The 13090-nt window shown below is 41.4% G+C and overlaps 1 protein-coding gene and 1 long non-coding RNA gene across 2 annotated transcripts in view; both read left to right on the top strand.

The window, feature by feature from the left end:
• Positions 1-2066: 2066 nt before the first annotated feature.
• Positions 2067-13090, top strand: part of LOC111243259 (uncharacterized) — a 36521-nt gene continuing 25497 nt past the window's right edge. The window contains exon 1 of the mRNA XM_086977506.1: positions 2067-2602. Coding sequence (XP_086833632.1) covers positions 2594-2602 — 9 coding nt within the window. The 5' untranslated portion in view covers positions 2067-2593. The remainder of the gene's footprint in view (positions 2603-13090) is intronic.
• On the top strand, positions 9024-11921 carry LOC147758445 (uncharacterized). The gene is made up of 2 exons (XR_015318774.1): positions 9024-9942; positions 10568-11921. It is a non-coding gene; the product is annotated as an uncharacterized LOC147758445 (long non-coding RNA).

Here is a 13090-nt window from a genome sequence, read left to right as displayed (position 1 = left end):
TACCAGAAATGGAAAAGTTGTTAAAATAAGCACTGTTATATTTGACCAGCGTGGACAGCCTTGCAGCTTTACCCTGTGTTTGTTCAAAATGATCCTCACCGTACCATAAGCGACTGACCTTTTGCAGAGCCAGTTTTTTTCTTGCAAGATTGAAGTAGTATGTATATATATATACATTAGGACTTGTTGTAGTTGCTCTTAATTAGTAGACAAAAGATGCGTTTGAATGTTTAAACGTATTCAGCGAACGTACTCGGCGATCCAAGACAGGTACATTGTTTCGCTTAATTATTGGCGTTGTTATTATAAATCAAAGTAGGAATTATCGCAAAGGTGATGACTATGACACATCTCTGAGCATACCGATAACTAGTTTCAACACAATATGTAGACTTCGATATCGGATAGAGTTGGAGTTAGGTGTTCCTTGTTTACTCTTCGGGGTAAGATAAATTCGGCATTTTACGTAACAGGTCAAATGTGTAACAAAAAAGACAAATTCACATTCGATCGTTTCTCTGCCTTACTGCCCACCAGTGACTCAAATTTAAAGATATCACGTCAAGGTTAAGCTCCAAAATGGTAATGGTTGGCATAAAATAATATGCCTTACCTTATATGCCTTATCTAGACCATACAACATCGCCGCTCCGTTTCGCATGCCGTAGAACCTGATCACCACAGGTAGTTGAGGAGCTCTTGAAACAATAAAGAAAGGAACGTACATTCACTTTTTGTTCAGAACCCTAATATTTGTATCAAACGAACGCTGGGTCAATGTATTCGTTTGGAAATTTATAACAATACTTTCCTATTCAACTGATCTATTTATGCCGTTTCGTTCTTACACAGGTATCGCCAACTTAACCTGCTCAAATTTATGGCCTTATGCAGACAAACCGTCAGGCCAGCGGCTAGCTATTGTAGTTACGATTCTGTTTACCGGCGCTGATCATAACGAACGCGTGCCATTGTTATTTCGTTTGAGACCAGTATTGCCCCTGACCGATCTCCGTGCTTTCTTACTAAACTACAAAATACGTGGTGGTTTAGGTTCGGATGCGAACGTAGACACATTTCGCTTCGGGCTGGGATCCAGACCCCTGAAGCAATGCTTAATGGCTTGCGTACTGGACGTTAAATTCCAAAAATTTTTTTGGTATGGCCACTGTCGCTAATTCTGCCGCTGTCATTGCTTGGGTGATTGCCCTTACGATTGTCACTGTTTGTTACCACTGCTATTGTTGCTGAAGTACTGATAGTTGTAGTCATTGCTTTGAGTGGTATCGCGCGGCGGGCTGCAAATAAAAAAAACGTCGCGGCGACCTTTGCCTTTGAAGCTCTTTTTGCTGTTCAACAACCCTGGCCACACAATCGTTGTCGCTGATCCAGGTGGTCCCATGATAAGAAGGTAGCTGCTGCTTCTTGACAACCGGTTCAATCCTTACCCTTGCCCTAGCACCGCACTGCCCGAGCACTGTAGCCGTATGCTGGTAGTATCCCATCCTACCGCTGGGTGAAACTGCTGCTGCTGGAGAACCACGGGGACAGACAGCTCCATAGCGTCGTAGCGGTCCTGCCACTGAGCCAGGAACGGCGGAGGTAACACTAGTGAAGGTACAGGGTGCGATCATCTGGACGGGGCTGAGAGGCATTATGCTTCATAGTCCTCCTCGCAAGATGAGACCCCAGAGCAGGCGCACGCACACACGTATACCATAAAGATAGACACACATACAGACATGCTGCCGGGTAATGCCACAAGTGCGGCTAGAAAAATTAAGTCATCCTCGCCTGCCCCTCTCGCTGACCTGGTGATATACACGCACACATATGCGCGAGTGTGTGTGTGCGCTTTTTATCTTCACCATAGAGCAGAAGAAATATTGCGCCAACTATCAACTGTGCGTCTGTAGGACATCTCCTTTCTTTTTCTTTCAGATTTCAGACTTTCTGCTATTCCCCCCCCCCCATAACCATCAGTCTATATTTCCTCTTCTTCCACCTGCGCTCGCTCCGTTACATTTGCCCTTACCACCCCTTGCTACCGGTCACTTGCGTGATGGTACGTCTCGCCGGATGCATCCTACCACCCTTGCTGGTATAACCGTAACCCCACGTTTCTCCTCTATAAAACGGGGCGTACAAAAAGCCCCGGTAGTCCGCGAGCCGTCGGGCCACGCGATTTGGACGCCCGAACAAAATTCCTTTACTCACTAGCCCAGTTTGAGTGGGCTAAATAACCAGGTGCTTGTGTGCGTGCCACTTGGGTGTCCTTTATCGGACACCTGAGGACCGGTCCCCCGGCAGCAGTAGTTGCGGGGAGCAACCCTAATCTACAACTCCCCCTGGAATATTTTTAAAAATTGATGGTTGATATGTTGTGACTGAGCAAAAATATCGGTTGTTGCGACAACGAGCTGAGCGACCCCAGTGAAGAGTAAAGAGCGAACTGTGCAGCATTAAGAATTACAAGGATTATAGTTACTGCTTCGAGGATCATAATCAGGCGTGGATTACTACAAGACTGTTCGTACGGTTGGTCCGCGATATTAGCATCACAATCACAGCCTGTCTGCCTACCGCAGTCGCCATGAGACCCGTGAGTACACTATTCACCTTCGCTCAATTTTCATTCAGTCACATAATGATGTCATAAATCCATGTCTAGAAGGATGGTCATACGCCTTTTTATTCTTCTTTCTCTTACAAGGACCGTTTGTGCATGTTCACTCAACCTGTGTAATAGAAATTTGGTCCTTGACAGATGTCCTGAGAACAACGGGTCATGTGTATTATGTGTTCTCAAAGGAATTTATGTCCTATTTACAACACATACGATAGATATTTTTTGCAACGTGTTCGTATGCGTCTCAACATACGCGCCCCAAATAAATACACTGTGTTTGAGCATTTGACACAAATCTTTGAACCTACTATCGGATTCTCGCATACTTTAAAGTAGTTACAAAATGTAATGTTCCTATTGAGATACATGAGCGCATGCGTTGGTGGCCATTTACTATAGAGGTTAGCGGTGTTTATTTGATGAACGCACTTCATAAATTCAACTTAATAATTTAAAAGGAGAACTTAAAAGGGGCCATATATATCATTTACATACCTTAAAGACTTATGTTTCGTTTTTCCGTTCCACGACTTATTATTTGTCACTTCACAACAAATTGTGCTGGAAGAAATACTATACCTACGATTTTATACAATGATATATTACACACAGTAACATAGGAACACCTATAAGCCATATAAGACAGTCATCTTTTTGGAGGTAGGCGCAGGGACTTTTAGTATATATATATATATATATATATCTTCGCATACTGACCAAGATTAGCAAATCATGTGAGTCCGGTAACAACTGAACAACTTTTAAAGACTTTGATGTCATATAGAAGTATATTAATTTACATGCTATTTAGCTCTGAACGTTACGCTGGCGCTAGCGATTTCTGCCTGATTTAATAGTCGGGCGTATTTCGGCATGTTTACGAACACAGAACGATCAGACAGACGATGCGTTCTCTAATTTGCGCTGTCATATTACTCTATTTGCTCTGATTGTTTTTCCAACCTTCCAATGCGACAATCGGCGCTATTGGATGTTAACCCAGTGCTGTTTCTGATGATGTAGAAAACATGTTATCGAGTTTGTTTTGGTCTGCGCTAAGACGAGGGACTCAGTGAACATATCTCATTCATTTTTGCGAATGCTGTCCTTTATAGCTTTAGCCGCTGAGCTTTTGTCAGTTAGATTCTGTGTATATCTCCGGGAAGCATACATCAACATGAGAAAGCGAAAGGGCTCAAGAGAGGCCTAAAAAATAGAAATATCGTTGGCAAATGTTGATCCTTAAGATAAATGAATCAACCAATGGCAGACAGAACATAGAGCAGACCCGTCAGTTAGCTGTCTACCGTCGTTATGACCGCTGGTCAGCCCATTTTCAAGCTAAATAATTAAGAAGCATATACACGTAGTATATATATATATATATATATATATTGTGTGTACGTTGACAAACAAAAGCGAACACAATTCACTTTACTGCTTTTACAATTCGATTGTCTGCTGCACGCCTTCCTAAAATCGTCTTCAGCTCCTTTACCTTGACACCAGAACGCATTCGCCCTCTCCGAGATAATAACACAAGACAAAGCTTTAATAACACAGCATTAGCTAGAACAGTAGCTATAACCACAAAGCTAAATGCATACGTTGTCGGCACGCTCAGTTTACCCACCCCATTATAAAAGTATTTAATCCGAGGCTGTTCTGTCACGTCCAGTCGGTCTGATGTCGTGGCATCAATTGCAATAGACATCTTTCCATGAAGCGAAGAAGTAATCTTTGTGATTCTGCTATCGTCCAGGATTGTTGGGCCATTCATTAGGTCAATTGTCAATAGCACACTGATCCCATTTCGATAATCCCATGCTTTAAGGGGATCTGCAAGGAAGGCATACATAAACAAACATATTAATTCCAGCCCCTGTAGCCTTGCAGTGTTTCGTATCTGTATGCGTATATACCTCTAAACGAGTAAAAATTTATACCGCTAAAACGTCAGCAACCATTGGAGGCATGTGTTGACAAGAATATACTATGCTCAAGACGATGTGTCTACAAAAACTGCCTCGATTACAGAGAACAATTATGACTTTTTCAATAGACCTTGGCGCTGCTGAACTTCGTCGTAAACACACTGGATAGCTTCAACAGAAAACAGGAACTTAAGCCAGGACACTGACGTCCTGGGCAGGGTATGATAAACTTTAGTAAAATAAACCGTATGCAGTAAGTCTCTAGGAAAGCCGCTAAAACAAGAAATGATAGGCGGTATCATAAAGAATACAGAACGCCAAATTAGTTCACATACATCTTCCTTGCTTTTTACTTGTATCCTCACCTTAATGTGTCGCTGTATGCCGACGTAACGTTGCAATGCACATGTTTCTACAATTCATGTGTGTCATCTGTGGGTTTACTAAGAAAACGTGTCAAGCATTGTTATATCATAAAACGCTTACAATATTTTTTTTCATTATTATATCTTTTAAGAGCACAGTAATGTACTCTCTTCTGCTACGGCTACTATTGGTCTCATATATGCGACAAGTGTTTGTCTTTGAAATACATCCCTACCTGCCACCCCTGTATGGTCAATGGCAGCTCCTCTCATTGTCGTTTGCTACTGCTAGCTTTATTCTCCAAATCAGCGCAGTAATAGAAGCTATTACATAGCGATGTTTGTTTTTTGTTGATATTTTTCCGTGCCCTCTTCTTCTCCCGTCCTCTTCACTCTATCCCACTGCTCAAGGTAAAAGCACTAACACCGTAGCGACGATGGCTGTAACAGCAACGCTATGATTGTCCTCCACGCATGACGCGTTCCCGAAGCCAGCAAAACGCCGTTTGGCGATCAACGCTCTGCATGAAGGCAACCTGCTGAATTGACTTCCTCCTCGTCTTTGGATATCCAACAAAAGGGGGCCGTTTTTCTCCCTGTTGCAATTCCCAGTAGCAGCAATAACGGCAACGTATAGGGCAAAGGCAACAACGCTCCTGCGGGACGTTTTTCGAATCATCATTGCTCCAGTAGGCAAATTCTTGCGTGGCGCTTCTGCAATTTCTGCCCAGTCGCTGGACCAACCCCACCACTTCAGTCACCGCTGGCCACCGCCACCGTCCGCTTGTAGCATCTTTCTAAAGCAACGCCGCTGTGTTGCTGTGGTTAGTATAACCTTCTTTTCACAGCGTCAGCAACGGTCTCGACGTTGCGCAGCTTCAGTGGCGTTTAGGAGTGTGATTATTCTTTCAAGAACAGCTGCAGAAGCGGCAACGGCACTGGAAGCAATGAAAGAACTTACATACAGTCAGCGTGATAATAGTTGTTGTTGTTGTGTTTATTGATGATGTCGTTATCAATGTCATTTACCCACACGGTCCCATAGGCCTGCATTGGCGATGAGCACGCTTTGGAAAGGTCTGTACGTAGGAGACCTGCCAATGTACAAGCTGCGTTGTTCATGATTCTGATGTCTGAGCTAAATTGATTTGCTTCTCAAAGAAAAATGTTCTCGAAGAGGTCGCCGACTCAGACCCGTTGATTTCAGTCAGCTTTCTAATGATTTCTTGCAAGCAATGACAATGGGTTAAATCATACTCGTTTATTAGTGGTAATACCTAGAGAACAGACCAAATCTATTTCCGAAAAGCTAATAAGCTTGTTCCCTATTCTACTCAAGAGCTTGTACCGATAGTTATGAAGACGTCCAATATTATAATGGACGCTGTAAAAAAAAAAAAGTCAAAATCTAGCCATACCTAACATATACGTTGACAGCTGATAAAGCCCACCTGAACTTCCTCTATGCATACAATCTATAATTGTTAATTCAGCAACGTCATGAATAAACTTCTCTACCACTGTGCGAAATACCTCTTGTGGGCAGAGAAGGCAAGGGCATGACAACCTATTGGCTGTTATCGATTTGTCTCGCTTATTCCAGCCATTTTATAGATACTGTAAGCTTCTTCAGTCGTAAACGTTCCTGGGCAAATGAACGTTTGTCAGTGCACGACCTGTGCTTCGATTGTACGCATCACAATAGCATCATAAAAGTGCTAATCAAAGTAGGTTTGATTCAGTTAAATTATTGCCCATTGCCTCAAAAAGCAATCATGAGCTAAAAAGATGGCGGCAGATAGATATTAAATAAACATTCGCAAATGACAATATTTATAGATCCTGGTTGAAAAGAGAGCCCTGTATGGGATAGTAGCATTCATCAAATTAAAGCATGTTGGTAGCCCAGCCAACATCCCGCCCGCTACAGGACACACATGATCTGCAAAGGAGTATAAGTCTTAAAGCCAACCCTATTGCCTTGAAGCTGCGCTAAACGCTTTTATAGTACACGTGCCAGCTAAAAATATGCTCGAAAAATTTTGCAGTCCCTGGTGACTATGGTAAAGGCTTCATTTGCGAACCATTCTTTAGTCGACAGGTGGCGGGAAGCGGTACCTTCGGCAATAACAGGTAACATTATGCTGTTTTTGCTTCAAGCATCTTTAAATTCTAATGTTTCCTAATCAATGAAAGAAGAGTTTCCTGTTATCGTATTCAGATAACGGACGGCCGTACGCAAAGGTAAAAACTTTGTTTTCTGCTAAATTAAGGTAACTAAAACCGTATATTAACTGATAGCTAAATGTATTTCTATAAGAAGTGCCATAAGCTATAAAGTAATGGGTTTCTAACGACGAGCGCGAAAATCAAAATGCAGTACTTTACAGCCCTTGGACTGCGTAACGGTAACGGCCACTGTTATCACTGAGAAAAAAAGGCGGGTACAATTTAGCAAATACCGCGCACGTAATTTCAATACGGATTACTATCTTTTTTTAGACCAGTCGAAGTTTCATCCTTGAGGGTCAACTAGGATAGCAACATTCTGCATGGAATCGTGAAGACTATTGCGATTGCACGGTTTCCAGATGCCTGAAAAGTGTCTGGAGACGCGTGCTGTATAGACGGCGAAAAAACAAAAATAAAAAAGGAGTGATATTGTAGAAGTGGGCCATTCGGTATTGGAATCGTTATGGTTGATTTTCTAAGGGCATCTGTTATCTGTTTTCCGTTGTACAAATAGCACTAACAATATTCATCCTTCAAAGTCAAAGTTTGAAGGATCAGCCCGCTAAGTATGTGTTGAATAGAGCAGATTTCTTCCGCCAGTATTCGGCGACGGTACGGGCCTTATCACTGGCGCCGCATTTCGATAAGCTGGATTGAATGTGGGTAATCCCATTATCGGCTACTCACAAGCAAGAAGCGACATCTTTGATAGTAATTCTGGTCTAATATGCGATAAAAAGCACTCCTTTGCAGGGCGAACTTGTTAATCCCATAGCCGGATCAGGAGCTCGTTAATGATTGCGAAATGGTTTATGTGATATGTAGCGGTTCATGACATTCAGGGAGTTTTTTAAATATATACAACTAATCGATAAACGTTGACGACGTTTATGCTATACACTGCCGCGCGACTGCACTGCTGGTGAGAAGAGCGCGAAGAACGTGGTGGCATGATCCTGTTTATAATATTGCCGTTGCACGTACGTCTGCTAACCGCTATTCGTTGGCAGGCAGTAGGTATTGAGGTCTGCGAACAATTGGCCGCTTAGTCTCTACAGTTCATCAGCAAAGCCCCTTCCTGATGGCAGAGACAGAAACTCGTACCGACAGTGGCCTTGTGTGACCTTGCGGACCTGGACGACCTTCAAAATATACCAACAAAAGTTGCGCTCGAACGAAGTCGATGCGCTAGGCACGATGCGATATTGTTATTATTTTACTTGCTTTGGATGGGCAAATAGAGAAGCAGTGGTGAATCAGCTAAAAAAGCGTACGTTTTGCGTAGTCATGCCCTATGATGACTATAACAACGGCGGCGAATACCGCAGCAGTAGTAATAAGGTAGACAAATGCTTAACTTTTAAGTATATTACAGAGAATATATTAGCATTAATTGGCGCCAGACTGGACAATGCTTGCCATAATGTCACCCTTCATCATCATTACAATTAATTGTTGTTCGTGATTATTCGTGCTAGCCATTTTGCTTCGTTGTCTACTCTTAAAAAGAACCATGAATGCGCCATTATTTCGCGTCATTGACTTTTACCTACCCCATGGTTATTACCATTCATGCTATACGTATAATGTTGCTGTTAGGCTTATACAATTATGGGGCCGACACGCACGTTGAGCGAATGTTGTGACACGTCATTTCATATATTGTATTTAAATAGGACCAATAATGGCTTATTGTTCACAGTGATGAGTTGAAATAGGCCGGAATTGGGAAATACTTATATCTTACGCTAAGGAATGTAAACATCGACGAAAGGCAAACACACCTCGCATTATGTAACCTGCGAGCGATAAAAATTAACTTATGTGAGTCGTTCATACTTCACTTGCCCGCCGGCCAGTTTTTCTAAATAGCAACCTTCTTGCTATCTCCAACTATGGATCAATACCCCGAATACGAACAGGCAATATACATTTCTGTCCTCCGCGAAAAAAGAAAAGGAGCACTCAGTGGTTTAACGTAATGTGTGGTACTAATTCGAGCGGACGATGCGTATCAATAGCCGTCAGCTGTCCGTCACCTGCAGCGGTGGCAGCACTTCCGTGTGTTTCTCTTGCACGATAGCAATACGATGGTGAGCATACGCTGCAGACGACTCCGCAATGCGAAACAATTCGGACTTAGTCATGTTACTGTGTCGTCGTTTACCATAGAGACAGGAAGAGCTATATGTTTATGATAAAGTCATATATATATATATATATATATATACGTACACATTGAGCCGGACGTCAACAATTGGACTAAACTGGCAAATACAATCGCGCCTGCAAAGAACAATGCGGGTCTATCGTTACACAGAGCTATACTATAGTAGGCTGTATCTGAAGTTGCTGAGGAGCCAATGATTCGTCCCTGTGTCGCTCTGTCTGCTTGAAGTAGGCGTAGTAACTACTACTTCCCACAGCATCCTCATACCCTTTTACGTTCCGGGTTTAACGAAGGGGTGCGGTGCTTGACTCGACAGCGTACCGTTCAACATTGTCTGTCATTCAGCTTCGAGCCAAAGTCAAAGCCAAGGCATTCTACCCATCTGTTTCGACAATAAAGGACTTGTGAGGCCGTGCTGACTTAGTGACGACGACACTGCCGACCACACATTGACTAAATGCAGCAAACGGGACTGGTTGGTATGAAATTGTGACAGACGTCGTGGCCATTGGAAATTCCATGACCATTACTTTGTCGTTTGTTATCATCCACACCAGGACCGACATATGAAAATAAGTAGAAGGTGATCTTTGAATTTTTCCCATTTCGAAGGTACGTGAGGCGGGAAAATCAGCTACAAGCCAAAAGAATATGTGTGGTCATTGTAACAAATGAGTTATCTTACCGAAATCGTATAGTTGGACGATTTTTCACCTTTTTTATTTTCGGCACATCGTCTCACGACGAATAAGTTGCTTGGAACAACTTAGACATTTGCTAGAGACCAATCATAACGCCAGTTCATAACCTTATCTGCACAATGGCTCGATAAGCTAAGATAATGATAATAATACTTAGGTAGATACTATACAATCTTTATTACGCGTCGGCTAAATCTAGGGATGATCATAACAGCAAAAAAGGTTCTAGATTTTGTGTATATTACTATTTAAAAGTAGTTTCAAAATATACCCTAACATACACGTATACATAACGCGTATATTTTTATGTGCGTGCTTGCGAAGTTCAACGTGCTGGCAGAATTGGTAAGGTTAGACCGCATTGCGATAATAATAATAATAAGTAGTTACAGACCAATAATTTGCTATTCAACATCATGGCTGAAATCACAATTTTTAGGAGGTTGATTTGCACATCAAGTTCTAAAACTTACCCATTTTCGACTTTTCTGCCTGCTTTAAAATTAGCATTTTTTTGACTGACACTGACCTTTCAGAGCTTGATATATAATATACAAGAAGTATTATATATCGTGCTTCAACCTCGTTCGTATGCGGAACGTACGTATACAACTCTCGGTGCTCCTATAATAAGGACGCAAAGACCAGCGAAAAAATCAACGGCACTATCTTAACGTTAGTGGCAGGGGAAGTTGACATGCATTACGGTATCCATTATAGTATAGTTATTCATCTTAACAGCTGAGTATGAATACAGTATTTATATAATGCCTTCTACTTTGCGAGTCATAGCGCAAACATTGCACCTAAAAAGAAAACTAACTGAATAACTTCTATTAACTGTTACCACTGCGCACATGTCGTTGAAAAATTTGTCGAAACGGTCTCTTTCTTCGCTTGACACTATCAGTCAAATCTTTATATAGCGGGACGCCATCGTGAGTTAGGTTTAGCATTCTACTAAGCTTGGGACATTTTACTCTAACGTTTACGGCATTTTTTAACTGTTGCCTGCCTCATAGTCATAAAATTATCGTCAAAATAAAAACAACGTTCAACAATGACGATACCAATTCATCGTTGCAAGAGGTGGCAGTAATCTGACTTCTTCAATGGAGGCTGCTCGTATCTATGGGATGATCTTCCGCTGAAAAAAGGTCAAACCATTACTTAGACATAAAGTTGATACCTGTACGATGACATCTACTAATGTTAGGGGCTTATTTCATTTCAGCACATGATAGGCTTAAGTAGCGGTATCTTACCACGACAAGGTACAAATTTCTAGTTCTGCTATCGCAGCCAACTGACTACCAGCAAGACGCTACCAGCAAGATCGCAATTCGAGCAGATCTTCCGTACATACGATCTTCTGCATCATTCATTCTAAACGAAGATAAAAAGCTTGATTTCACCATTAATAATTTTTATGGAGACATCGAAAAAATAATACACATTCAGCTGTCACTTGAGAATGGCGGCAGACCGAACGTCCAATAATAGCACCCTCATAATACACGTGTGAAGATAAAGTAGCCTCATTCCAACAATCTGAAGTAAACAATAAGTTTCAATGGGTGGTTTCTTCGAGTTATTACACATCAACAGAACGATGAAAACTAGACGACAGCAAGGAACACATAGACTATGGAAGTCTGAAAAGTCGTTCCTAATGGCAGTATTGACCGTGAATCTCGAAATATGGCATAACAGACTATGAAATCTATCGTATTCAATAGTCACCGTACGCCATTGACGAAAATACCCTCACGTTATGTCTAATTAGATTTAAAGTAATAGGCGCAAACAGATAATGCCAATAGCGTTTTAACTGCGGATAGAAATAATGAGCTCAATAAAATCACTAAATTCATAATCTTCTAGAAAAGACGAACTTTACTTTTGATTCAAATACCGATGATTCAACTAAGCCAATGTTCAGTTCTAGTTCACAGGAAGCTAGAGGCTACCTCTTCTTTCAGTGAGGAACTAATACCCAAAAAAAGATTCTATGTAGGGACTAGGTAAGGATCTTTTTATAACTGGTAAATTATAGCTGTTGAATTTCCTAGAAATGTCGCAATATTTTTTCGTCAACCTATTGTAGAGTATCATAACTATTGTAGAATGTACACGCTCGGCGAAAAGTAATCTTCAGTTGACCAATGCCAACGTTTAATATATCTCGATTAGAATTAGAGACGAAAGATTGCATGAAAAACTACCTGCGTCAGCTACGCCTCTAGCCTACAAAACATCGAGACGGTGTCCGCGATTTCCATGCCTAAGGAAAATAATTTGCAGACCTCTCTGGTCGCCGACATGAATCTTCTTCAATATGTTCTAAGATCATCAAGTGTTTGGACTAATAGGGTAGACTGGTCTTCGACGTAACGTACTAACTGGACTCTATTAATGGGCGTAAGTCTACTCCGAGGCTCGCCTTTTTCTTTATATAGGAGGACCTGCTTCGACTGCCATAGACTAAAACGAAGAACACACGCAACATGCGTTATTTTCTATCTGTATGCAAAAAAACGTAGAAGATGATTGAAGATTATGAGAAAAAGTAAGCAGATATTTAATGCATCTCGCTGAACGATCCAATTTTATATATTTTTTTTATATAATTATATACTTCAACTCAATACGTATAAACGTATTTCTTGAAGACTTGCCCGGCTTTAAGATCTACTACATTGTTGTTACTGCCGAGTGCCTGTTGTAGAAGTATAAGTTGCATAAGATGGTAAATGTTAACTATTGTTGAATGTATTAGCACTAAGTAATCCTTTTTTTCTATGCGAGGCTGTTCAAAAGTTTTCCGCGTTACTTAGCCAACGGAAACAGTTAAGAGACAGCAGATTGTACAGTAGCAAAAAAAAAAAAATTAAAAACTAATTTGACCTAAATATCGCATATTGACCTGGGTCACCGGTCTCACCCCTTAAGTGTTGGCGATTCAGCTCACCGGACGTCAGTTGTTCATATCTGAAGGCTATTCTTGGTTGCGTTCGTTTGCGATTTCTATTCCAAAATCAAGTAAACGCAGTGTGTTT

This window comes from Varroa destructor, unplaced genomic scaffold (assembly GCF_002443255.2).
Source record: "Varroa destructor unplaced genomic scaffold, Vdes_3.0 BEIS01000001.1, whole genome shotgun sequence".
Lineage (NCBI taxonomy): Eukaryota > Metazoa > Arthropoda > Arachnida > Mesostigmata > Varroidae > Varroa > Varroa destructor.
Note: the sequence above shows the minus strand (reverse complement) of the source record. Positions and strands in the feature narration are given on the sequence as shown.